Genomic DNA, 26,198 nt, shown 5'->3' on the forward strand with positions numbered 1-26,198 from the left:
ACTGATATAACAAGCAACTCAAGATGATCAGGATGCTGAAACTAGCACAGAATATTACTGTTAGACACAACATTAGCTGAACCCAGTGAATATACAAGGGAGAATCACATCAAGTGTTAATAAAGATGAATAATCAAGAGAAAATAAAACTTTAACTTCAGCTGAAATGTTGTTTATTCAATATCTCATTTGACTTTACATTAAAATTCAGCTTTCTTTATCAAACACAAACTCATACACACGACAATATCCAGTGAAATGCTCATACGACCAGCCATGACCTTAAACACAACAAGATTATAGATGAGAAATAAATGACTGAATGAAATAAGAAATAAAATATAGACAAACTTTAGTCATAGGAGATATATCTGTAGAGAATAAAATCGACACATTAAACCCCGCGGCTATACAACTGTAGAGAACTTTAGCTGTAGACTGACTCCATGTACAGTGACACCATAACTGACCTCAACTAGCATACACACAGAGATGTGTGTGTGTGTGTGTGTGTAACTGTGGCTGAATGTGCAGATGTGTCCACAGACGTGCTGAATGTGTGTGTGTGTGTGTTGTGATTGAGAGAGCGTCTGGTCTGTGTTCAGAAGCTCCTCCTCAGTGTCTCTGTGTTGGTCTTGATGGAGCAGAAGTCTTTATTTCTCTGAGCGCAGCAGGAAAGCTTCAGCTAAACTGTGTGTTTTCCTACTTTAGTCAATCCAACACTGAAAACTCCTCATCTAGTCAAGAGTTACAGGCTTATTACTGGACACAGACATTACTGAGCTTGATTTATTCGCTTTATTAAGCATTATTAATGCACAGTTGTGCTGGTGAACATCAGTTAATGCACTGAGAGTCAACAAGAACTAACAGAGAACAACTTTACTGTCATCAACTAACATGAACAGATCAATAAATACTGGAATAAATGTGTTTTTATTGTTCAGTTCAAGTCAAATCATGAAGAAGAAGAAGATCAGAAGAGCAGAAACAAACGTCACACTTCATTTCTCCTTTATTCATTGAGCTGCTGGATTTCTCTACAGTTGATTCAAGATTTGACAGAGATTCAGACAGGATTCAGACATTTCCATGTTCATCATCACATTCTAATATCAGCAGTGGATTTGACATTGACTTTTATTATTTGTGCTCAAACAACAGAGAAACAATGAAGAAGATCAATCTGTAGACAAGAATGAGCTGATCTGAACACAGCAGCATCCTGGAGGACACTTCATCAACATCAATGATGACACTGATGAAGACTGAGACACACACACACACACACACACACACACACACACACACACACACACACACACACACGCACGCACGCACGCACGCACATAACAGTGAACACACACACACGTTCTCCCTTTCTCTCACACACACACACTCACATGCACGCACATAACTGAACACAAACATGTTATCTCTTTCTCACACACACACACACGCATGCACGCACGCAAACACGCACACACACACATACACTGTCTGTCATGCACACACACACACACACAAATACAAACACGCACGCACGCAAACAAACACACACAAACAGACGTTCTCACAAACACGCATGCACATGGACACACACACACACACACACACAAACACAAATACAAACTCTCACACACAAACATAGACACTCTCACACTACACATGCACGCACACACACACACAGACAGACAGACACAAACACAGACTTTCTCTCACATGCACACAAATACAGACACTCTCACATGCACACACACACACACACACACACACACACACACACACACACACACACTGCTGCTGACTGCTCCTGCAGAGGATTCTGGGTAAATCTCTCGTCAGTCTTCAGCTCAGTTTCACTGATGATCCATAATTAAGCCCAAACCCAGCACAGAGCGGCTCAGTGAATGTGGTCTGGACTGAGTGGATGAGGCTCATTGTGTCTCTATAGATGTTGTAGAAGATCAGAGTTCCTGCACTGTGATCCACAAACACTCCTATTCTCCTGCTGAGCGGATCCACTGGGAGATCAGTGCGTGTGTGATTGTGTCTGAATGAGAAACTGGAGGAAGAGCAGAACAAACTCCAGGACTGAGCATTATCTCCAAACACACACTCATCACCTCCTCCCTTCCTCCTGATGCTCTTATATGACACTGATATACACACACCATCATCTCCACTCCAGTCAATCTCCCAGTAACAGCGTCCACACACACTCTCTCTGCACAACACCTGAGGATAATCATCAAATCTGTGTGGATGATCAGGATACGGCTGATTCTCTCTCACACTCTTCACCTCTCTGTTCTCCTCAGACAGAATGAGTTGAGTGTTTGCTGTGTTTGGATCCAGAGTGAGGAAACAGACATCTGAACACAAGAACACACACATTTACAACCACAGCTGTCTGTGTGTGTGTGTGTGTGTGTGTGTGTATGTGTGTGTGTGTGTGTGTGTGTGTGTGTGTGTGAGATAGAGCGAGAGACAGAGAGGGGGAGTGTGTGTGTGTGTCCATGTGTTTACTGCTGTGTCTGTGTGTGTGTGTGAGAGAGAGAAAGGGGAAGTGTGTGTGAGAGAGAGAGAGAGTGTGTGTGTGTGTGTGTGTGTGCGCATGTGTTCACTGCTGTGTGTGTGTGTGAGCGTGAGAGAGAGGAAGTGTGTGAGTGTGTGTGTGTGTGTCTGTGTGTGAGAGAGGGTGCATGCTTGTGTGCGAGTGTGTTTGTATGTCTGATTGTGTGTGAGCGTGTGCGTGTGAGAGAGAGGGTGCGTGTGTGTGTGTGTGTGTGTGTGTGTGTGTGTGTGTGAGTCTGATTGTGAGTGTGTGCATGCGTGTGTGTGTTTGAGAGAGCGTGTGTGTGTGTGTGTGCGCGCATGTGGTCACTGCTGTGTGTGTGTGAGTGTGAGAGAGAGGAAGTGTGTGTGTGTGTGTGTGTGTGTGTGTGTGTATGTGTGTTTGTGAGAGTGAGTGTGTATGTCTGATTGTGTGTGAGCGTGTGCGTGTGAGAGAGAGAAACAGAAGGGAGCGTGTGTGTGTGTGTGTGTGTGTGTGTGAGTGTGTGTCTAATTGTGTGAGTGTGTGCATGCGTGTGTGTGTTTGAGAGTGTGTGTGTGTGTGTGTGTGTGTGTGTGTGTAGTCCTACATTTGCGTGGTCCTGCTGTAATCCTCGTCTCTCCTCCATGATCCAGACTGTAAACACACACAGATTCACATTCAGTCAGTACACAAACATCAGCTTATAACGCACACCAGGGCCGGATTAACCAATGGGCCTTATGGGGACAGGCCCAGGGGCCCGTGCGCACTAGGGGCCCCTGAGAGGGGGGAGAAAAAAAGACAATTTCGGAGTGTCTTTTTAGGCTAATTGCAAATAGCACATCTAGTTGGACTAAGCTATTCAGGGTTTACGCCCACTGATGCCTGATTGATAGAGACAACATGAGTAAAGAGCTGTGAATTGATACAGCAGCAGTGGCGCACCTTGTAAGGCGCAATGCTTCATCGTTTGACGCGATTGATCATCAACTCGGTTCGAGTCCACCATCAGCTGAACCCGTGCTACTTTTTTTTCTCCCCGTTACATATCAGATTGGAAATATATTTATTTTTAACAGGAAGGAAACATTTTTAAAAATAATGCAAATGTGATATAAAGTCACAAGTGTCTCGTGGGTATTTAATAACGTTTAGCCTTATTATAGGCGCCTGCCGCACCTCCCTCTCTTCAAAAACTATATTGCTCAGACAACTGTATTTCCTCTGAGCAAAAAAATCGCGATCACATATTAATATTATTATTATATTTAAACTGCCTTTCTTTAACTAAACAGAATGCTGTAATTGGTCAAGTGCGGAAACGTCAGTTTTGTAATAACCCGCACTAAACTGAGCGGACTGTAGTGTAACGTTATATCTGTCATAGATCAAAAATGAGTGGACAAGTGGATTTAGCAAACGCGAGAGAAAACTCTTTAAATGATTTGAAAACAACTTTAAATGATGAGTAGCTAGCATTAACCAGACGGATGAGGCTAACGGCAGCGCAGCGCGGACTGGATTCATCGTGTGAGAGACAGACAGAAAAGGAGAGACTTTTAACAACTCTTTAATTACAACAGTTCAAAAACTGTATCAGTTTAAAAACAATTACAGCTTATTACAAAAACATGTATATACACACAAAAATAATAAAAAATAAACAATAACACACAAAATAAATAATAATAAAACAATGATAAAAAACTAATACCACCAAGTTTACAGCAATATATCACAACCTCCTTCTTCATTAGGTTGACATAAAATATTTTCAATACCCCATACAAGAAAGAATGAATCAACATCATTCACCAATTCATAATATTTATACTCCATTACTAGCCTGCTTTTTACCAAAATTCTGAACAAGTCCAAAGGATCAGTATTGCTGTCTAACAGTATTTTATTTTTTCTTGTCAACCATACTGCCAGTTTTGCCTTACCTAATAGAAAATTTGTTAAAACAATTTTTTTCTTATTTAAAGCATTGTATTTTGGTCCAAAGATAAAAAGACTATTAGTAAAAATGAAACCAAAATTCTGACACAAGTCTCTCAACATGTCAAACAATCTAAAAAGCCTTGAACATCCAATAAATAGGTGAGCCATTGTTTCTGAAAGGCCACAAAATATACATTTATCTCCTTGTACCGGATTTAGATGATTCTTATAACGATTTGTTGCCAATATCCAATGAGAGATCCGCCATTGTAAATCTCCGCTTCTTTTTTCAATTGGTACTTTATATAATGACCTCCAACATCCTTTTGGAGTGGTACCAATTTCTACAAAATTTTCCCATTTGGTTTCTGGAATTTCTCTCAAAGATTTTAAATTTAGAAATTTAACACAAAGACAATAGAATGACTTTTTAGATATTTCATCAAAGAAACCAAGTTGCGGTGTTTTAAATGAAAGCAATCTAGTATCATCCTCCTGCCATTCTTCTAAATTTACTTTTACACTAATCCTGGGAAATACAGTCTTAGTTACTTCTGTTTGCAATGGCACTACAGGAAACAATTTTTGAACCTCATATAACAATTTTTCAATAAACCTAACAGAGTGAACATTGATTTTCTTAGCAAGTTTTTCTGCAGAAATCCAACTATCCTGTATTCTTAAATGACAGATTTTGCATATTCCTGCTTGAATTAATCTTGTAGAACAGACCTTTGATTTCAAAATCTCAACCAATAAAGGATTATAAACTAATGGTTCCTCAAGTACCCATTCTTGTGTTACTTCGGTCAGTTCTCTTTTAACTATAAATATTTGCCATGCATTTAGAACTGATGTATAAAAAGAAGAAAGCCCATTAAAATCAATATCTTTCAAATTCATTAAAAAAAGGTGTCTGTTCAAATTCATCCGTCCTACTCTGTTTAATAAGGTGCAAGCAATAGCAGTCCAGTTTAGAGACTTTTGATAAAGGAGTTTTTGTGCAGTCTGCAATCTGAAAGCAGCTACTTTGGACTTAATGTCCATGAGGCTTTGACCACCCTCATTTAATTGTAGATACAATATTGTCTCTTTTAGCCAATGGTTTCCATTCCAGAAAAAATCTATGAACACTTTTTGAATTTCTCTAATAAAACCATCTGGTGGATTTAACACAATTAATTTATGCCATAGAACAGATGCAGCAAGGTTATTTATAACCAGTACTCTATCCCTATACGAAAGTTGTGGTAAAATCCAATTCCATTTTGATAATCTATTACACACTTTTTCTTTAACATTTTCCCAATTATTTCTTTGATACGATTCGGATCCCAAAAAAATACCTAAATACTTAAAACCATGTTTTTTCCATTTTACATTTTCAGGAATAACAGGTAACCTCATTGTACTTTTTTCATTGCACCAAAAAGCCTCTGTTTTAATCCAATTTAACTTTGCAGATGAAGCCCTCTCAAATAAAGAGATGCTGTTTTTAACAACATCAACATCTTTTTGATTTTTTACTAAAATAGCGATGTCATCTGCATAAGCTATTACTTTAACTGAATTGCATATATCATCAGGTTTAAAATCAGACAAATTTTCTCTTAATAAACACAGTAATGGTTCTACTGCCAAAGCATAAAGCTGGCCTGATAAAGGGCATCCTTGTCTTATGCCTTTAAGTATTCTTATTGGTTTACTTAAGCTACCACCTATTTTTAAAACACATGAAGCATTTGTGTATAAAAGTTTGATCCAAGAAATAAAAACATTTCCAAAACCAAAAGCTCTCATAGTTTCAAATAAAAAACCATGGTCCACTCTATCGAATGCTTTCTCTTGATCTAAAAACAAAAAACCAACATTCACATCATTTAGTTTAGAATAATCTAAAATATCTCTTACCATGAAAATGTTGTCATAAATTGTTCTATCTGGGATACAATAGGATTGATCTGGGTGTATTAAATCACCAAGTACAGTCTTTAACCTATTAGCCAACACTTTGGCCATTAACTTATAATCAGTAGTTAAAACAGACACAGGCCTCCAGTTTTTAAGATCACTCAAATCCCCCTTTTTTGGCAAAAGTGTTAAAACAGCTCTTTGACAACTTGTAGGAAGACTTTTTTCTTTAAAACATTCTTGAATCACTTCATAAAAATCATTTCCAATAATATTCCACATAGACTTGTAAAAATCAATAGACAGTCCATCAATTCCCGGGGCTCGACCCGTCTTCATCTGTTTTACTGCATCCATTAATTCTTGATATGGTATAGCACTGTCCAAAAACTTGCGCTGTGTTTCAGTAAGAGTAGGGATTTTTTCCATTATTTGTGACATGCACTCAATATTAGTTTCTTCCTTCTTGTATAAGTCTGAATAAAAATCCACTGCAATCTTTCTCATTTTTTCTGGATCAAAAGTCTTTAGTCCTTCAGGGGTCTTCAAACAGTACATTTCATTTTGTTTTTTTGACACTTTTTCTAAATTAAAAAAATAAGAAGTAGGAGCATCCATCTCGTGCAATGACATAAACCGAGATCTTATCAAAGCACCTTTGGCCCGCACTTGCAATAAAGATTTTAAATCTTGATTTTTTTTACTTAAAAAGACTGCTGAAGATGAATCAGAATGCTGTATCATGCCAGACGTAATATGACAGATTTCATGCTCTATTTCCGAAATTTTTTGTTTTATTTTTCTTGTTGAAAACCATGTATATTGTTGACAGAAAATTTTTATTTGAATCTTTCCTAACTCCCACCATTGTAATAAATTTTTAAAATCTTTTTTCCTAATACTCCACTCCTCCCAAAATAATTTGAATTTTTCATAAAACTGTTTTTCTTTCAATAAAGCAGTATTCAATTTCCAATAAGGGCTTTTACAATTAGATTGTGTTAAAACAATACTGACTGTAATTAAATTATGGTCTGATAAACAACAGGGAAAGATATTGCACCCACTTACTCTGTTTTTATCACTACACTTTACATAAAACAGATCAAGTCTTGCTACACTAATCATTCCCAGATTTATTTTAGTCCATGTATAGTGTTTTATTTCCGCATTTTGGTCTCGCCACACATCTATCAAATCATTCTGAATTATGAAACTTTTTAAAAAAGATGCCGATGCAGGATGTGGTTCTTGATTGTTTCTATCTAAAAGAAAATTAAGAGTGCAATTCCAATCTCCTCCCACAATTAGAAATCCTTCCAAAGTATAACTATTTAAAAAATCTTTTAATTTCTTAAATAATGCTAATTTTTCTGAGCATTTATTGGGAGCATAGATATTTATAAATTCAAAGAGTTGATTGTTTACTTTAGCTTTTACCAACATAATACGTCCTTTCTCTATTTCTACTTCTGATATAATATTTATATTTAAGTACTTTAGCTACCCCTGCGCTGATATTTGTACCATGACTAAAAACAGTTTTTCCTTCCCACCATAACTTAATCTCAGATTCATTCTTTTGATCACTATGTGTTTCTTGTAAAAAAGTTACATGGGTTTCTTTAAGTTTAAGAAATTCAACAAGTAAAGCTCTTTTACTCCCATCCCTCATCCCATTTATGTTTAATGATCCTACTTTAAGAATCTGCATTGCAGGGAAGATAGAAAGGGAAAACAGGAAATAACAGGTAAGTAAAACAAAAATAAAAATAGATCCCTCTCCCATGTGATTTACTTTTTTCGTTTTGACACTCTTCCTTGTTCTTCTTGAGCTTTGCGTAACGTTGTTACAAACTTACTCAATCGGAATCGTTTTTGTTTTGAAAGTACCTCATAGCCCACATTTTTCTGAGCAATCAGCACCGATTTAATAAATGTATTGCTATCGGGAAAGTGCTTAACTATGTCAGTCTTTTTTCCTTTAGTTGAATCTAAAAAAGCATTCAATTCTTCTACCGAATACACATCATCCAACGACTGACTACACTCAATTTCCGAAAATTCTGAACAGTTATCATCGCAGTCCTCCATATTTTCATCACTATTTTCATTCTCTGCAATCACCTCCGACTCTAAACAACTCTCTTTTAAAACTACATTGCCACCAACACCATCATTTTCCTTATCAACAGCCGTATTTTCCTTCAAAACAGACGGGCTTACAGCATTATCACCAGCACTCAGAGTTGAAGTAAACGCACTTACCTCTAACGTTGAACTTGAGCCTTCGGCACTTTGCTCGGTTGTAAAACCAACTTCTGAAACAACGCTGGGTTCATCTAGCATCCCTGAACTGTTACCATTAATGCCGGTTGTTTTCTGTTTTTTTTCCCGGAATCACTACGTCTTTCACCGCTGTAGGCCGCTTCTCTTTGTTTTGACTGCTGTTGCTTTGATCATTGCGCTCTTCATTCATTCCGTCATTTTTTTCATTTTCTAATTGTTTCTTATGAGTGCATTTGAGCTTTTTGTGCCCCAAATCCCCGCACTCGAAACACCGCAAACTCTCTGTTGTTGCATAAACCATATAAGAACTGTCCCCGTGTTGAATACGGAACGAAATGTCTAAAGTCTTAGACTGCGCATTTAAAAACATGAATACATGCCTACGGAAAGACAGCACATGTTTTAAAGCGACGTTTTTGCACCCAAACGGAACCATTTTGACAGAACCCGCAAACTCACCAAAACGATTCAACTCCTTAAGAATTTGCTCATTGGGAATGAATGGAGGCACAATTGAGATTGTTACTTTAGTAGCCGGTGTACGCAAGGGCACTACTTGTACTAGCGTGTCGTTAACAACAATTCCGTTTTCCACGAGATCATTAACGTGTTTCTCATCTTTAAGAAACACTACCACAGCCTTATTCATTCTTGAGGCAGATACTATATTTTCGTGCTCAACTATTTCTGCCATTGCCAAAAGCACTTCTTCAACCGTAAAAACTTGGTCCGAATAAACTTTGCATCCATTCTTGATAGAGAAACCAGGTGTTCCCTCTCCCGAGAGAAACGCCATGGTTTCCCTTATCATAGAGGGGATCGCTGGTATTAGTTTAAACCAAAACAAATGAATCAATAATACAAAAATAAATCTTCTAAAAAAGAAGAAAAAGGATAAAAGGGGGGGAAAAAGGAGAAAAAAAAGAAAACAAAAAAGATTAACCCTGAAACCAGTTCAGCGTGTTGCTCTCACACCCCACACCACTCCTTCACCTCGTGCAGAGAGAGAGAGAGAGAGAGAGAGAGAGAGAGAGAGAGAGAGAGAGAGAGAGAGAGAAAGGCCCAGAAGAGGAGGGAGACGGGAGAGAAGAGGTATAGTGTGTGTGATATTGGATACTTTTAGGTTTATAATCAAGTCTTCATCACGAGAAAAGTAGAGAAAATACAGGGAGAGAAGGAGAAAGACAGTAAAGCAGTGTTTGTATTATGAAAGACTCAGATTCATAGAACTGGATTGGAGAAGCATTGTGCGTTATATGCCATGGCAATAATATGCTTTATAAGTTTGTAAAAGCAATACACTAAAATACCCTTAAAAAAAAAAAAATATATATATATATATATATATATAGTTTTATTAGTATTTTTATTCAATGCTTTGAAAAATAAGTTAAATCTTTGTAGACTATAAATACATATGTACTATATAGCATTTATTTAAATATGTGGGCAAAAAATTATAGATTCATTTTATTTAAAAATTATTTAATTCTTATTTTTTTTCAATTCAACTATAGGGGTGCGGCCAGGTAGGGGGCCTTACAAGACAATGTGCCCAGGGGCCCCTGAGGTCTTAATCTGGGCCTGACAACACACACACACACACACACACACACACACACACACACACACACACAATAAGACATGTGGAGTGTGTGCTGAATGCTGGATTGTGATTGGCTGATCTCAGTGCATTAATAACTGCAGTAAAACAACATGAGTGTGTGTGGAGCTGTCAAATCAGCTTCTGAATGACACACAGAGCTTTTAGATCAGATGTGGAAACAGAAAACAGAATGGAAACACAGAAACAGACAGATATAAAGACTGAAGGATTCATTCAATGATCAATTGACAAAAGCGCAGCACAATAATAAAGCAGAATTCAGTGTTAAATGACTTGAAATATGATGGAGATCTTCATCTTCTGTCAAATGCCTCTTCATCATCTCCAAACATTGCTAAGTTGGAGAGCAGTGAATCCAGACCAATCTGCAGTCCTCCTCGCCCTTTGGAAGCTTGGTGGGTTTGTGTTCTGTTTATTGTTCATAATACTTCAGTTATAAAGGATTAGTTTAGGAGTTTTTTGTCATTTGCTTTATTTGAGTTTGTTCAACATGTGATTGTCACTGGACTATATCAGAACCAGCATCACTGTCTGCTGATCACTTTTATTGCCTGATATTTTGTGTTCATGTTAGTTTAGAAGCAGAAAAGAGCCAGATTACAAGATATGAGATATTTGCCAGAAACATCTTTGTTATGTCCACATTGTGAATGTAAATTGATATTGTTTATTTTCTTCCTGTTTATAGTTTTACTCCGCCCTTATTAAAGTGTGATAAAGGACATTCTGTGTCTGTGAAGTTCATGAGGGAGAGTTTAACTTGCTGTTAAAGTATACACAGGACGTATTTGGAGAACAGTACACACACATCTCTGAGCTGATACTGTACAGTTCTTCAGCAGAAATGTAGAGAACAAGTTTCACTGCTCAACTACAATGCTGAAACTGTACAGTGTTAATATGAGATATAATATCACGCTTAATGTGAGAACTGCCCCAGTGCACTGACATATTTAACAGCTTTGATTCATATCTGGACACTAGAAGAGCAGTGAAGTATCAAAGTATCTGTATTCACAATAAAAAAGGCAGTGCTGCTCCACATACTTGAGTTTGTCCAGTGTGTAGTTTGGATCCTCCAGTTGTTCAGAGAGCAGCTTGACTCCTGAATCTCCTGGATGATTGTAGCTCAGATCCAGCTCTCTCAGGTGTGAGGGGTTTGAAGTCAGAGCTGAAGACAGAAAACCACAGCCTTCCTCTGTCACCATACAGCCAGACAATCTACAAACACAGCAATAGTCCACATCACACAGTTGGACAATCACACATCTCTTTGTGTTGTGAAGATGCTGACTGCTGTTTCTGCTCATGTCAACAGCAGTGATGAACACACACATCCTGATCAGCTCTCCTTATTGATCACATCAGCAAACACACACACTCACACACTCAACAAGGACTCGACATCATCTGTAGAAGTTCATATAAATATAAATAAAATATTACCGCAGCACATTTGGGCTCCGCATCTGGTAATATTTAAGGGCTGTTCACACAGAAAGTGATGTTGAATGTCGACACCCACAGAAAGACACAACCTGGTAAAGTTTTCAAACAGTGAACTGAGACTGCAACTATTAGTGAAATCTATATTAAAGCTCTTCAAATATGATTTAGATTTACAGTAATTGTTTTTCATGTTTAAATCTGATTTATTCTTGTGTTTAAAGCGTTTGTCATTCCTCTACTTCAGTGTCTCAGACTCATTCAGAAATGATTATTAAATGCTGGATTAATGCACAAGAGAGTTTGGCGAACACGTTTTACACCATTTCAAATATATATTATATGTGCGGCTGTATAAGTCACATACAGCGCTCAGCATAATGGAGGACAGCCCATTCTGAAAACCAAGACTTTCCTCCATTTCTCAGTCAATATAGGCAGTGTATTCTGCTGCATTTAAACAGAACACATTTATTAAACTGATTTATTTATGAACATCATATTTTAGTCACCAAACATATTCAGAAATTGAAAGATAATGCAATTTAATTCAGTCTAAATATTGCAAAAACCCTACTAAATTTCAGCTAAATTCTTCCATTGTTTTGATTCTCTTGATTTTTCCTCTGTTTAATTTTGTATTTAATATCTTTCTATAACACATACATTTGTCTGTAGTAGTTTTTGGACCGTTATCATGAGTTATTTTGTTAGATGAGCTCCAGATTTGGCTAATCTATTGTATATGCACAAATATAATACTGTAGAGCTTCCTATTAAACTATGAATGTAAAAGAGAGATTAGTGAGGGCTGTACTTATATATGCTGAGCACTGTATATTGTTCACCCAGAGTGTTTACATGGTCACACAGCAGTAACACAACAAGCATTGAGTTTGGGCTAGCTTCTGCAGATGGACATTGCTGTACACTGCCCTTGATGGGTGAGTGGGGGAGTGTCTGTTGTCTCTCAGGTGTGAATTATTCATGAGCATTGTCACTCACACATACAGCTGAGATCACCCAAAACAAACTTAACAAAATGTAGATCATTGTAATGTTTTCTCTGACTGAGCGAACAGAATAATTTCACATAATTGTGCAGTAAATATTCTAGTCTACAAGACTGCTTACTCTAAACTCTCGTTCAGGCACATTCAGTCTGGTTTTCAGTCTGGACCCCTGAGGGTTAACTACAGGTATAGTATGAGCAGTGTGAAACACAATCACTGATAAACCATAATTCCTGTTATCTGGGGTTTAGTATCACCCAGGGTTAACATGTTCAAGCATGAAGAGCTCTAATATGAAACTGTCTGACTGTAGTTATTGTAGAGTGGAGAATCATTTACCTCAGTGTGTCCAGTTTACAGTGTTGACTCTTCAGTCCATCAGAGAGAAGCTTCACTCCTGAATCCTGCAGGTCATTGTCACTCAGGTCCAGCTCTCTCAGCACACAGTTTGAGGATTGTAGAGCTGAAGACAAACTCTCACAGCACTGAACAGTGAGATTACAGAACTGTAGCCTGTGTAGAGGACAAACACAATATTGATTGAATATTGTTGATCTGGTGTGTTTAATAATCTGAAGCACATCTGACTGTAGCAGAGATGGCAAAAGTACACACATCCGTTACTTAAGTAGAAGTACAGATACTCAAGTTTAAAATGACTCTGGTAAAAGTAGAAGAACTGACTACACTTTTAAAAAAGTACACTTAAAAAAAAAGTAAAAAGTAACAGTTTCAACCACAGTCCAAATACACGCAGTATAGGGGAATAATAGGTAACTAAATAGGCAGTAGTGTATAAGTGTGTGTGTGAATGGGTGTTTCCCAGTACTTGGTTGCAGCCGGAAGGCTATCTGCTGTGTTAAACATATGCTGGAATAATTGGCGGTTCATTCTTCTGTGGCTACCCCTGATAAATCAGGGACTAAGCTGAAGGATAGTGAGTGAGATAGGTAGGTAACTAGTCCTCTCATACTATTGATACAATATTATAAACTAACCTACATTTACAATTTGTATGTAAAATGTTTGTTGCCAATTTTCTGAAAGTAGCATTTCAAGCAGCATCACGGCCTGTAATACTGTACAACATTGCTCATAAAGTCGGCTCATGTATCATCATCCTGACACAAACTCACAGCGTTCAGCATCAAGTTTTGTGGCCGTTAAATCAAAAACATCAGCTGCTATTCACGTTCATACACTCTAATAATAATTCTGTAGACCTGTCTGTCTTTATAAATAATGTCTTACATTTAACACTGAATTCTGCCCACAAAAAATAAATAAATAAATTATATATATATATATATATATATACACACACACACACACACACACACACACACACACACACACACACACAGGAAAATACTATTTAAAATAACTCTGTAGCATCTTTAAACTTTGCATCTCAAAGCACTTTTCAAAATAAAGTGAAACAGATACATATATAACAGAAACAAAGAAATTAAATAACAAAAACATGGAGAGAGCATGTATACTCCACACAGAAACCACACATGTAAGAACAGTATTCATCTGAAAATGCAGGAGTCTGCAATTATTTAGCAAACCATTGATTAAAATCATTTACCTCAGTGTGTCCAGTTTACAGTGTTGACTCTTCAGTCCATCAGAGAGCTTCTTCACTCCTGAATCCTGCAGGTCATTGTTACTCAGGTCCAGCTCTCTCAGCACACAGTTTGAGGATTGTAGAGCTGAAGACAAACTCTCACAGCACTGAACAGTGAGATTACAGAACTGTAGCCTGTGTAGAGGACAAACACAATATGTATGTGTTAATCTGGTGTGTTTAATAGTCTGAAGGACGTCTGACTGTAGTGACTGGTTTAACTTCACTAATTAGTGAGAACATCTGCTGATTTTAATAGGATTTATGTTTATGCAACTACAGTAAATGGTTTCCTTCAGATGTCTGAATAGTCCAAGAAATATTTTTATCAAAAGACGAGAAAATCACGCAAAAAGGTCCACAGATGACAGACAATAAAACACATGAACAAAAGTAAATAATAATCATTTCCTTTAGCACATTTAAAAGTTGCATATTAACAGACAAATAAAAGCAAACAGAGATAGACATCATAGAAATACAGAAAATATATGATTATATTGATCAGTGCCAGTGATGAGGACTGCCTCACCCGTGAATGCAAAATTTAAGAACACATTATATCTCTGTGCTCCAGCTGTTTATCCTGATCCACAGGATCTGCTCTGGTTTACTGTCCAGTAGTCCCTGGCTTTGCCTTGTCCTCCTGCCTGGCAGTTTCCCCTCACCTGTCCTGTACCCTGTCATGTCATTAACCTGCCTCTCCTCCATGTCTAGGCCCACACGGAATCTGCGCGCAGAATTCTGCAGATTTTTAGCCCATCATTAATTCTGCTTATTACTTGAGTAAATGTGTGTAAATCTAAATTTATTTAGTTTTTTTTTTATATAAATTACAGTAATATTATTGAATAAAATGAAAATGTTCATCTGATTTATGCACAATGCAGTGTACTGTCATATTTTCAGTCTTTTAGTAGAGAGATTATATAAGAGACTTGCTTTGTCTACCAAATAAAGTGAATCTGATTAGATTTGCAATTTAAACATTGAAAAAACATTAAAAAGGTATTACTTTTTATTTCACTAATTAAGGATTTAGTTATGATACTCCCAAAATAATTCCTCAGAAATCCGCCGATTTTTACCAAAATTCTCTGCAGAAATAGCAAAAAAACATCTGCAGAGTCCGTCTGGCCCTGCCCATCACCCTTGTCCACTGTAACACCTCCAGCTGCTGAACTCACTCTTGTTGTGTGTTTTCCTCTGAGGATCATCTGGGGGGTATTCCAGAAAGCAGGTTATGTGACATACCCGGGTAAGTTTGAGAGTAAGTAAGTAGATAACCTCAACTTTGGTTCCAAAATCGGAGGTAACTTCTGGGTATGTTAAGTAGCCATAGCAACTTACTCTCTGAAGATAACCTGCTCCGGAGCAGGTTATGTTCAGAGAGTAATTTGCTATGTTTCAGAGTTTGTCTGTTTCAGAGAGTTTACTGAGCATTGCGTGCTCTTTTGATGAGAATATTTATGGATGTGGACGCACAGATACAAGTTTTTTCGTTGTTGAGAGGGTTATAAGTGCAGTTTTTTTCATAACCAAATTTATAATGTTAATGTATTTAACAAACCTTTTTGAAATCAAATGTGACAAACCGCGGGTCTGCGCTTACCATAAAAAACATTCAGTGCAGCTCTTTGTATTCGCGTCAGGGCATTTTAGGCAACTGTACAATGTGGCAGTAGGACCACCTGTACAGTATGCCTGGCACTGAACTGTTTTTTACACTTTTGTACAGTTCCTTGGTCATACATTACCGCGTATCATTACACAGATGATACAGAGCACGGCAATAGCGTAGTGGACAGTGTGTCGATAAAGAACAACGGAGCGCACATCGGAGCGAGTTCGAATCTCACTTACAGATCTTGTGTTATTTCTCTTCTTCTGCACCCTCACATTTTTCTGTATAATATTATAAGTGGCAGCTTTGTCTTTTGTAGGAAAATATATCTTTAATTTAAGATGTAGGACGTCAGTCTTATATATACATTCATGCACACACACCTACATTTTTTAATATAATATTTTTTTCAGGGTTTCTAAATGCTATTGTGTGCATTAATTGCAGCCGATTTTAAAGCTCCATCAGTCAATAAAGGACACTGATAATATAAAATTTGTCCAAAGTATAAGTGTGCAGGTACAACTTAATTTTCTATCCTTAATCTTTTGGTGTTTCAACTATTTAACTCATTACTGCTTCCACTTACCAGCTCATCACACACCCCACCTCATCACTATGTTGAGGCTAAATGGCTGATTTTGAGGAAGTAATGATTCAAGTGTATAACACAAATATAGTTAAAAAAAAAAAAACTATAAAGCAAATGTTGCTTAACACAATGTTTATTTTTATTATATTTGTATTATAAAATAGAATCATTACTGGGCACTACATTGTTACTTGCTGGAGGACAAAAGATACTCTTTTCTGCCTTATACGATGACACCCTACCTGCAGCCTGACCCAGAGGAAATCTCAGTGACCCAAGCAGACAAAACAGATGGAAAATATTATTAGTCAAAAAACTGTTTAATCAAATAGTTTGGTCTGTTCATTTCTTCATTTCCTGAAATAAAATGAATGATTTTGTACACTGCTTTATACACGCACCTTTAAACGTGTAACATATTTTTCAAATACATTTCTCACCTTAAGGTGATGCTCATGTGACTTTATCTTTGAAGATGGACCTTATACAGCTACTTTAGAATTTAAATATGTAGATAAAAGATTTTGTGATCCAAGAGTAATATTCAAATATGGAAAAGTGCAGAAAATTCTTACACTGCTTGTTAGTTGAGGCAGAAGGAACTTCGTTTGCATGCAAAATAAAAAGAACCTAAAGCTATCTGACAACAGTCACTTACAACAGTGACAGAGTGTGTGGTTTAAGTCAAAAACTCAACGTTTATTATAGGACACAGCAGTTAGACAGGCCTCTTTCTATTAGCTGCATGTCGGAAAGAATATTGTAGAGTGTTAAATAAAGAGCTCCAGTAATTAAATATTACCTTTTATGATAATGTTTCTGTGTTTAATGACTTTGGACAGAGTTCTAGCTCCAGAAAGATTACAATTTCTATAAGCCTTATTAGTCAATACACATATTGTGGCTTTAAGAAATTAATGGCAAGAAAAATAAATGCATGAATGGTTACACAACATACTCAAAAAGGATGTTAAAGAGTAGTTTAATTTATCATTACAATAAAATGGAGGGTGGCATGTGTAATTTAATAAACTAATAAATTTTCTTATTATTTATTTTTTATTTTCTTATCTATTTCTTATTCTATATTTCTTTCCTTCGTTGAATCAGATGTGTAATCTCTGTGTTTAAAACCTCCACCTCTGTAAAGTGCGTTGCCCTTTTTTTCTTACCGTGATTTTCTATGGTGACTCTTTAATTCGGCGATCTACTGAAAATGCCTTCAGGTGTGTGCCGTGCACGCGCATTAACCCGCGGTTATCTTCAGGAGGTTGATTTAACTAACTCGTCACCTGTTTTGGAACCAACATACTCGCGGTAAGCAGGTTTTGGGTAAATCAACCGAGAGTTTAGGTTTTAGCAGATGGTAAGTTAACCCAGCTTTCTGGAATACCCCCCTGGAGTCTTCTCCTAGAAGGGAGCTGTGTCACGGTCCTGGTTGGCCAGTCCGTGTAATATTGTGTTGTTCTTGTGTTCTCCATGTTACAGCTGTTAGTTGCCCAGTTACTCTTCACCCCCTTGTTAACTCACTAGTGTGTTGAAGCTCCTCTGTTTCAGTCATTATGTGTTGATCATAGTTTGCTGTATGTGTGTGTGTCTCTCTTGTCTGTGTTTTCTGCTCTTCAGCTCTGGCATTTTCTTTGTGTATGGATTATATTTAACATTAGAACTGCACCTGAATCCAGCTCTAACATTGGTTTTGCCTGCACGATTAGAGGAAGATATAATGAAGAAGAGGGTTGCACAGTGGTTCAGTGGTTAGCACTTTCGCCTAACAACAAGAAGGTCACTGGTTTGAGTCCCAGCTCCAGTTTCCCCCACAGTGTGAAGACATATGGTATAGGTGAACTGAGTTAACAAAACTGACCACAGTGTATGAGTGTGTATGTGTATGAGTGTGTGTCTGTGCTAGTGAGTGTGTTTGTCACATCTGCTGCAGTGCCCTTATGTAGACTCTTGAGGGCACTAGCTCTTGTCTTGTGTTTTGTTTTCATTTCCTGTATGCCTGCTCACAGGATCACTCCTTGTTTTCAGCTGTTCATTGTTGTCTAATTGGTTCTGTCCTTATAAGCCCTGTAATGTTGTGTTTAGTTTGCCTTTGGATTTTGGTCTGTTCTGGGGGGTATTCCAGAAAGCAGGTTATGTGACATACCCGGGTAAGTTTGAGAGTAAGTAAGTAGATAACCTCAGCTTTGGTTCCAAAATCGGAGGTAACTTCTGGGGTATGTTAGGTAGCCATAGCAACTTACTCTCTGAAGATAACCTGCTCCGAAGCTGTGTTCCAGAGTTTGTCTGTTTCAGAGAGTTTACTAAGCATTGCGGCTCTTTTGATGAGAATATTTATGGACGCAGAAGCACAAATATACAGCTTTTAGTTGTGAGAGGGTTATACTGTACCTCAGTGTCTCCAGTTTACAGTGTTGACTCTTCAGTCCATCAGAGAGCTTCTTCACTCCTGAATCCTGCAGGTCATTGTTACTCAGGTCCAGCTCTCTCAGCACACAGTTTGAGGATTGTAGAGCTGAAGACAAACTCTCACAGCACTGAACAGTGAGATTACACATGGCCAATCTGAAAAAGAAGAACAAAGATTACATTAACAGTGCAATTTTAAGTAATTCATCTGATGTAAAAAATAAAATAAAATAAATAGAAACAAATCAATAAATCAGGTGTTTAAACTCAGACCTCAGTGTGTCCAGTTTACAGTGTTGACTCTTCAGTCCATCAGAGAGAAGCTTCACTCCTGAATCCTGCAGGTGATTGTTACTCAGGTCCAGCTCTCTCAGCACACAGTTTGAGGATTGTAGAGCTGAAGACAAACTCTCACAGCACTGAACAGTGACATTACACAAGACCAATCTGAGAAAGAAGAACACACAATATATAAGCATTGGGATTTTAGTAATTCATCTGATGTAAAGAGAAAAAAAGAAACAAATCAATTAATTAGATGTTTGAAAACAGACCTCAGTGTCTTCAGTTTACAGTGTTGACTCTTCAGTCCATCAGAGAGAAGCTTCACTCCTGAATCCTGCAGGTCATTGTTACTCAGGTTCAGCTCTCTCAGCACACAGTTTGAGGATTGTAGAGCTGAAGACAAACTCTCACAGCACTGAACAGTGAGATTACAGCTCTGTAGCCTGTGTAGAGGACAAACACAATATTGATGTGGTCATCTGGGACCTCATTGATTAACAATGCGCACTCATGAAAAGGACACCAGATTTCACCCTTATGGTTGTATATACTAACAGTAGTGTAGGACGATGTACCGATATTATAAAAGCATAGCGATACCCTAGCTCTCAAAACAATACAATTCCGAATTTTTTTTAGTACCGGTACTTTTATTTGACAGCTGTAATTGTGAGTGCTCATCAATAGGGGGCAGTGTGGGAGCCATAAGCTGCTTCTACAGCAGGCTTCTCAAACTCGTGGTCCGTCACGGGACGATAGATTGTGGTCCTCGCCTTAATTTGAAAGTTTAATGTTAGTTTGGCCCGTGAGTTTGATATATACGGCACTTTACACTTTTGTTTGTGGAGCTGACAAGGCCCACCAATCACGGTGGGGTATATAGCTCTCGGGGGCTCATCAGCTGAACACGACGCAGGCAGAGAAACATTTTTCAATGAGTGAAAGTTACAGCAGTGTTGCCATGGATTGTTTCTCCGTGCCTGCTGACTGCCTTGTTTCTATTGGGCACATGTGGACATTAGTCCCAGCGCGCTTCATTCACAACACTCAAAAAAAGTTGTGTAAGTTGCTGCCCAGCGGGACATTATAAATATATAAATGTATATAAATCAGAGCTTAATTTGAGCAGGATCTAGCCGGAGCCTGTTCCGGGAAATGACAGATATTTGTATTAGGGCTGCAACTACGAATTGATTAAATCAATAAAAATCGATTACTCAAAGGGTTGGCAGTGAATTTCATAATTGAATTTCATTATCGATTCGTTGTGTTGCACGACACGGGGACGTTTGATTATTTAAAAACACGCGGAGTGAACACGGTCTCTCTCGCTCACTGATATAGACTTCGGCACATCAGACAGGGATGAGGAGGAAGGGAGTTCAACAGCAGGTGTGTTGACTGGTGCTGAGCCAGAGAAAGACGCGTCATATCATCACAATTATGCAGTGTTTTAACCGCCTAATGCTTATTTTATGTTTTAGAGAAACATTTACATGTAAATACACACAAGCACTAGTAAAACAAGACATTTAGAGTTTGTGAAACACAAAAATGTCTATGAAAGTCTGACAATACATTCAAATATCATTTGCTGATGTGTTTTATTCATATCAGATACACATGGTGAAAGTAACTATAAAGTTGAATCTGTTCTTCTCTAAGTTCACCAGACACTCACTTGCATGCATACTGGGAGTAACTGGTGAATTTACATGCTGAATCCTGCTTGTTCTGCTTTATAAATAAGGTTTTCACTGCAAGTAAACATGGCACTTTGACTTACAGAGCTCTTTTGGAGGATTTGATGACTGCTGATATTCTGATGAGACACTCGTCTGATCTCTTGAATTTCTGAAGCTCAAACTCCTCCAGCTCCTCCTCTGAGGTCAACAACACAAAGACCAGAGCAGACCACTGGGCAGGTGAAAGGCGAGCAGATGACAGACTTTTTCTACTGAGGTGAGACTGAATCTCTTTTAGCAGAGTTTGGTCGTTCAGTTCATTCAGACAGTAGAACAGATTGATGGATCTCTCTGGAGACAGATTCCCTTCAAGTTTCTGCTTGATGTAGGCAATTATTTCCTCTTTGCTCTGGTCTCTGTCATCCTGCTGTGTCAACAGGCCTCGTAAGAGTTGTCGATTGGACTGGAGTGACAGACCGAGAAGGAAGCGAAGGTAAAGGTCCAGATGTCCATTCTCACTTTCCAGAGCCTTGTCTACTGCTGTCTTCAGGAAATCGGTCACGCCTTTATTTTTGCTTATCTGTAAAAACAATCCATGCTTCTTGTCGCTGTCTAGAATCAGATGTTGATAAAGGGCTGCAATGAACTCCTGAATGCTCAAGTGAAGAAAGCAGTACATGGTACCAAGAATGATTCCCGTCTCCTCCTTAAAGATCTGGGTACACATGCCTGAGTACACCGATGCCTTATAGACGTCAATGCCACAGTCTTTCAGATCGCTCTCATAGAAGATCACATTGTTTCTGTCCAGCTGCTGGAAGGCCAGTTTCCCCAGTGAAAGGATGAGCTTTGGATCCCAGGAGACATCTGCTGTGTTTTCTCCATCATACTTTCTTTTGCTCTGCTGCATCTGAAAGCGGAGAAAGTGTGTGTACATCTGTGTCAGAGTCTTGGGAGATTCCTGCAGTGTTTCAGCATGAGCCCTGTGTTTCAGTTTCAGTATGCTCTGGAGAACAGTGGCTGAAATCCAGCAGAAGACTGGGATGTGGCACATAATAAAGAGACTCTTTGACTGTTTAATGTGATCAATGATTTCTCTGGCCTGATTCTGATCTGTGAGTCTCTTTCTGAAGTACTCCTCCTTTTGGGCATCATTGAATCCTCGTATCTCTGTCAGCCGGTCGATACAGTCCGCAGGAATCTTTCTGGCAGCTGCTGGTCTGCTGGTGATCCAGATGAGAGCAGAAGGAAGCAGATTTCCCTCGATGAGGTTCGTCAGGAGAACATCCAGAGAGACTGCTGAAGATACATCACGACACGTCTCATTACCAACAAAGTTCAGAGGAAGACGACATTCATCCAATCCATCAAGGATGAACAGGACTTTGAATCGTGTGCTTCTTGTAAGGTTCAGTCCTTTAGTCTCTGGGAAAAACTGAGTTATGAGGTCTTTTAAACTTTGTCTTTCTTTCTCCTTTAAGTTCATCTCTCTGAATGGAAGAGGAAATATGAAGCTGATGTCTTGATTTTCTTTCCCTTCAGCCCAATCCAGAACAAACTTTTGCACAGAGACTGATTTCCCGATGCCAGCAACTCCTTTTGTCAGGACAGTTCTGATCCGCTCGTCTTGTTCAGCTGCTTCAAACAAATGTTTGCATTCAACCTGTATCTCTAATGACTGATGACGTCTGGAAGCAGCTTCAATCTGTCTGATCTCATGTTCAGTGTTGACCTGTTCACTCGCACCCTGAGTGATGTAGAGATCTGTGTAGATCTTATTCAGAAGTGTGGAGTCTCCTTGCTGAGCAATTCCTTCAAACACACTTTGATATTTCTTCTTCAGGCTACATTTAAGCTGATTATTGAAGAACAGCTCGACTAAACACAGGAGCAAAGAAATAGAGAGATTTACTCTTGACTTTTCCAGCTATATTAGTAAGTATCAGTTTGACAGATGGTCATGAGTCTCTTACCCTGGAGAGTATCAGCAGCTTGATCTTGCTTCATCTCTCTCAGGAAGAAGAGTGTGAGATCAAGAGCTGCTTCTGTGATAATGCTTCTGTTCTCATTAAACTCCTTCACAAACTCTTGTCTGTTTTCTTCTTTTAAGATTTTCTTAAATTTCTCCAGTTCATTCTTCAGAAATCTGATCATTTTACTCTCAAGATTCTATGATTGAAGAAAAGAGAACATGCACAAACTACTGAACAATTGAAAATACATTACTCAACATTATACTACAGGACTGTGCTTTATAGGGTGTGCAGTTGTTTTCAGATGGAGTAGATTCAGACAGGCATTGAGCACATTTATGAATGCTGAATGATTTTCATTATTTCACAGCTACAGAATGACTACATGTGTGAAGTCTGTCTAATCTTTGTATTGATGACTAGTCTAGATTTGGACTACTGTTAGAGTTTCACCAAAAGCACAAGCTCAGCCTTTAGTCAAGCCATAATCATTTGTACATCTATTAAACCAAAATGACTTGGTGGGATTTCAGAATAATTGACTAATCTGTTCATTTATTAGAAAATAATGCACACAGAGGTGTAACGGAGACTCCACGAGTATCACAGTCATGCATAATTTTATAAGAATTCAATGAACTGAAGTCAATTATTCCTTAATAAATGAATTGCTCGACATTTGAATTAAGCAGTATATTTGTAAATAACTGTTTTTATTTTATTTGTTTATAATAAATGAGTTTTTTCCCACCTGGAAGATCCACTGGAGATTGTCTGTGAAGCTCTTGTGTCTCCTGTGAGTCTCGTCTCCTGAATCTGCTGACTCATATTCAACACTGTTAACAGATAAAACTACTGTAATTACACATTTACAGGCAAACACATACAGATATATCTTACAAACACTGAAAATAATACATGTAGTGCTCATAATGAGACAGTGGACAGATTTGTTACTTGAGTTTTGAGTTATATTTAGCTGAGAAATCACAGTCAATTGTCTCTGTCATTAGAAAGCCCTGTCAACCACAAAGTCATTATTAGAAAGCAGCTTTGAAAGTTTGATTTACAGTTCATTATTACACACACTTTTAGCTACAAAACAACACATCTACATTTACCTTTAAAAGCTTCACCTTTATTTAGATGTATTTACACAACAGTTTAGTTATAAACTTCTTTAAAACATCTTTCATGCTCCACAAATGATATTAATATTGACTGAAAGATCCTCTGAATAAGACGCCAGGTGTCTGTAAATGTCTTCATGAATCACTAAAGTCATTTGATTAATTTAAACAACTGATTTATTCAGGAATGACTCTCTCTACTGAATTGATGCTTTACACAAAACACTCCATGTGTGAGCAATAATGTAAAACACACAATACCTTTGAGCAGATGATGGTGTTTCCCCACTGAACTCTGGTGGATTATCTTTAGACCGGTCACTCTTCAGAGACACAGAGCTGGACACACCTGATCCTGATCTTACACTGAACACACAAACACACCAGAGCAATAAACTGCAGGACAAACTTCAGTCTCCTTTACAAGAGTTTATCAGACAAATATGAGTTTGTTCAGTTTAATTAAGAGCAGACTAATTATTGGCCTAAACATAAAAACAAAACATTAATATAATCTCTAGGTAGAAAAGACAATAAATAAATAAAACTCCCTTCACTGAGCTACACACTAAGTTTAACATGTATATCTGTATTAATCTGTGTGTCTTGTTCAAATGTAGCACCCTTTTGTTATGTTTGTGGCTGTTTTTAGCCCAATGACTTCCTATAATGAAGCAATATCAGCATCTGATCATGCAGTCTTGATTGGTGCTGTTGGAAAGAATTTTTCCTGTTGATCATCAGATGTCAGCATTAACCCTTTAGATCAGCCTGAGCTAAATGGTTTCTGCATTGTATATGTAGTTCAGTGGAGTGAAAGAGCAGATTATAGTGAGTGTGCAGAAATACACTTACTGTGTTTACTGTGTTCTGACAGCTGAGGGGCTTATTTTAATATTCTCAGACATGTCAAGACAAGAGTGCAAAGGTCTCTCTCCATATAAATCCATATAAACTAATTTCCGCACTACAACTGATGACAAACAGTCAAATGACAAGTTGTACCTCTACACAACAGGCTTTAAACCAGTAGTTCTCCAACATTTATCACCAAGAACCAGCTAAGAAGAAAATTGTACCCACATTTGACCAATTGATCAAGCAATAGCAACACAAATAAATGCATTGTTGTTGGTGTTTGTTCTTCAGAGAAAGTGTTGAAATAATGGTGTAAAAACAGAGTCAATACCTGTGTTTCTCTGAGAGAGAGTCCTTTACTCGCTCCTCTGCCATACTGCAGCTAAAACACCAATGCAGACATTAGCAGAGCTTTCAGGAAACAATCATACACACACACACACACACACACACACACACACACACACACACACACACACACACACACAAACACACACACACAAACACACACATATATATATAATGCAGTTGGTTTAACCCTGATCTGACATCTCAGCTGTTTCACATTTGATTAAAGGTAAATGCATGTTATATAGAGTTTATCAAGAGAAGTTCAGGTTCAGCCAATTGTTGATTTAGTGAGTATTAAAATGTCTCTCTACTAAAGAGGCTCTTTGGTTAATGAGTTACTCTGACGGTCAAAGGTTAAATGCAGTGTTGTTTAAGGATCGTCAGCTTGTTGTTTTCAGCAGCTTTTCCTCCTGTTCAACTGAAGGTCTGCTTTAACTTTACTTTTGATTTGGTGACTCTGAATGTTTAGAGTTATATTTAATGCTGAATTATTGGACACTATTGAGTCAGTCTCATATAGAAGAGCACAAACACTTTAAAGGGATTAAAAATAAAGCTTTTAGACACAGTGTTTAAATGAGCGTGTTTGACTCAGTGTTTAATCTGTGTTTGAGGATTTGATCTTCAGAATCAGACATTTAAATCACACTCACACATATAAACCCTTCATCATCTCCACAAATCAGCGTAATGTAGAAGTGTTAAACTCACATGCAGAAGTACAGACGCTCTTGTGCAGCAGGAACACAATCTGAGCTCTTTCACTCTTTCACTTCACTAAAACACACCTGTGTGATCTACAGGTATATCCTGAAATATTACTGGCTCCACAGAGTGACACTGACATGAATATTCATGAGACTCTCCTGACTGTGGGCGTGTC

General features: G+C 37.9%; 2 protein-coding genes across 6 annotated transcripts in view; one reads left to right on the top strand and one right to left on the bottom strand.

The window, feature by feature from the left end:
• Positions 1–26,198, top strand: part of si:ch73-389k6.1 — a 778,105-nt gene that overhangs the window by 522,042 nt on the left and 229,865 nt on the right. The gene's annotated exons all lie outside the window — the stretch shown is intronic.
• On the bottom strand, positions 780–26,107 carry LOC103911012 (NACHT, LRR and PYD domains-containing protein 3-like). 5 transcript variants are annotated; one of them, XM_068220560.2, is made up of 13 exons: positions 26,027–26,107; positions 25,296–25,346; positions 24,368–24,472; positions 23,728–23,812; positions 22,977–23,172; positions 21,105–22,881; positions 19,588–19,761; positions 19,016–19,189; positions 14,364–14,537; positions 13,109–13,282; positions 11,358–11,531; positions 3,147–3,193; positions 780–2,375 (listed from the first exon to the last, which is right to left on the bottom strand). In XM_068220560.2, the coding sequence occupies exons 2-13, from the start codon at positions 25,337–25,339 to the stop codon at positions 1,849–1,851; spliced, it is 3,651 nt and encodes a 1,216-aa protein (XP_068076661.1). In that variant the 5' UTR covers positions 25,340–25,346; positions 26,027–26,107; the 3' UTR covers positions 780–1,848. The 5 variants fall into 5 exon arrangements, 3 of the variants coding, with proteins under 3 accessions (XP_068076661.1, XP_073804196.1, XP_073804197.1); XR_012402457.1 differs by lacking the exons at positions 13,109–13,282; positions 14,364–14,537 and having other exon boundaries at positions 780–1,268; positions 1,767–2,375; positions 26,031–26,107; XR_012402458.1 differs by lacking the exons at positions 13,109–13,282; positions 14,364–14,537 and having other exon boundaries at positions 780–1,268; positions 1,767–2,375.

This window comes from Danio rerio, chromosome 4 (genome assembly GCF_049306965.1).
Source record: "Danio rerio strain Tuebingen ecotype United States chromosome 4, GRCz12tu, whole genome shotgun sequence".
Lineage (NCBI taxonomy): Eukaryota > Metazoa > Chordata > Actinopteri > Cypriniformes > Danionidae > Danio > Danio rerio.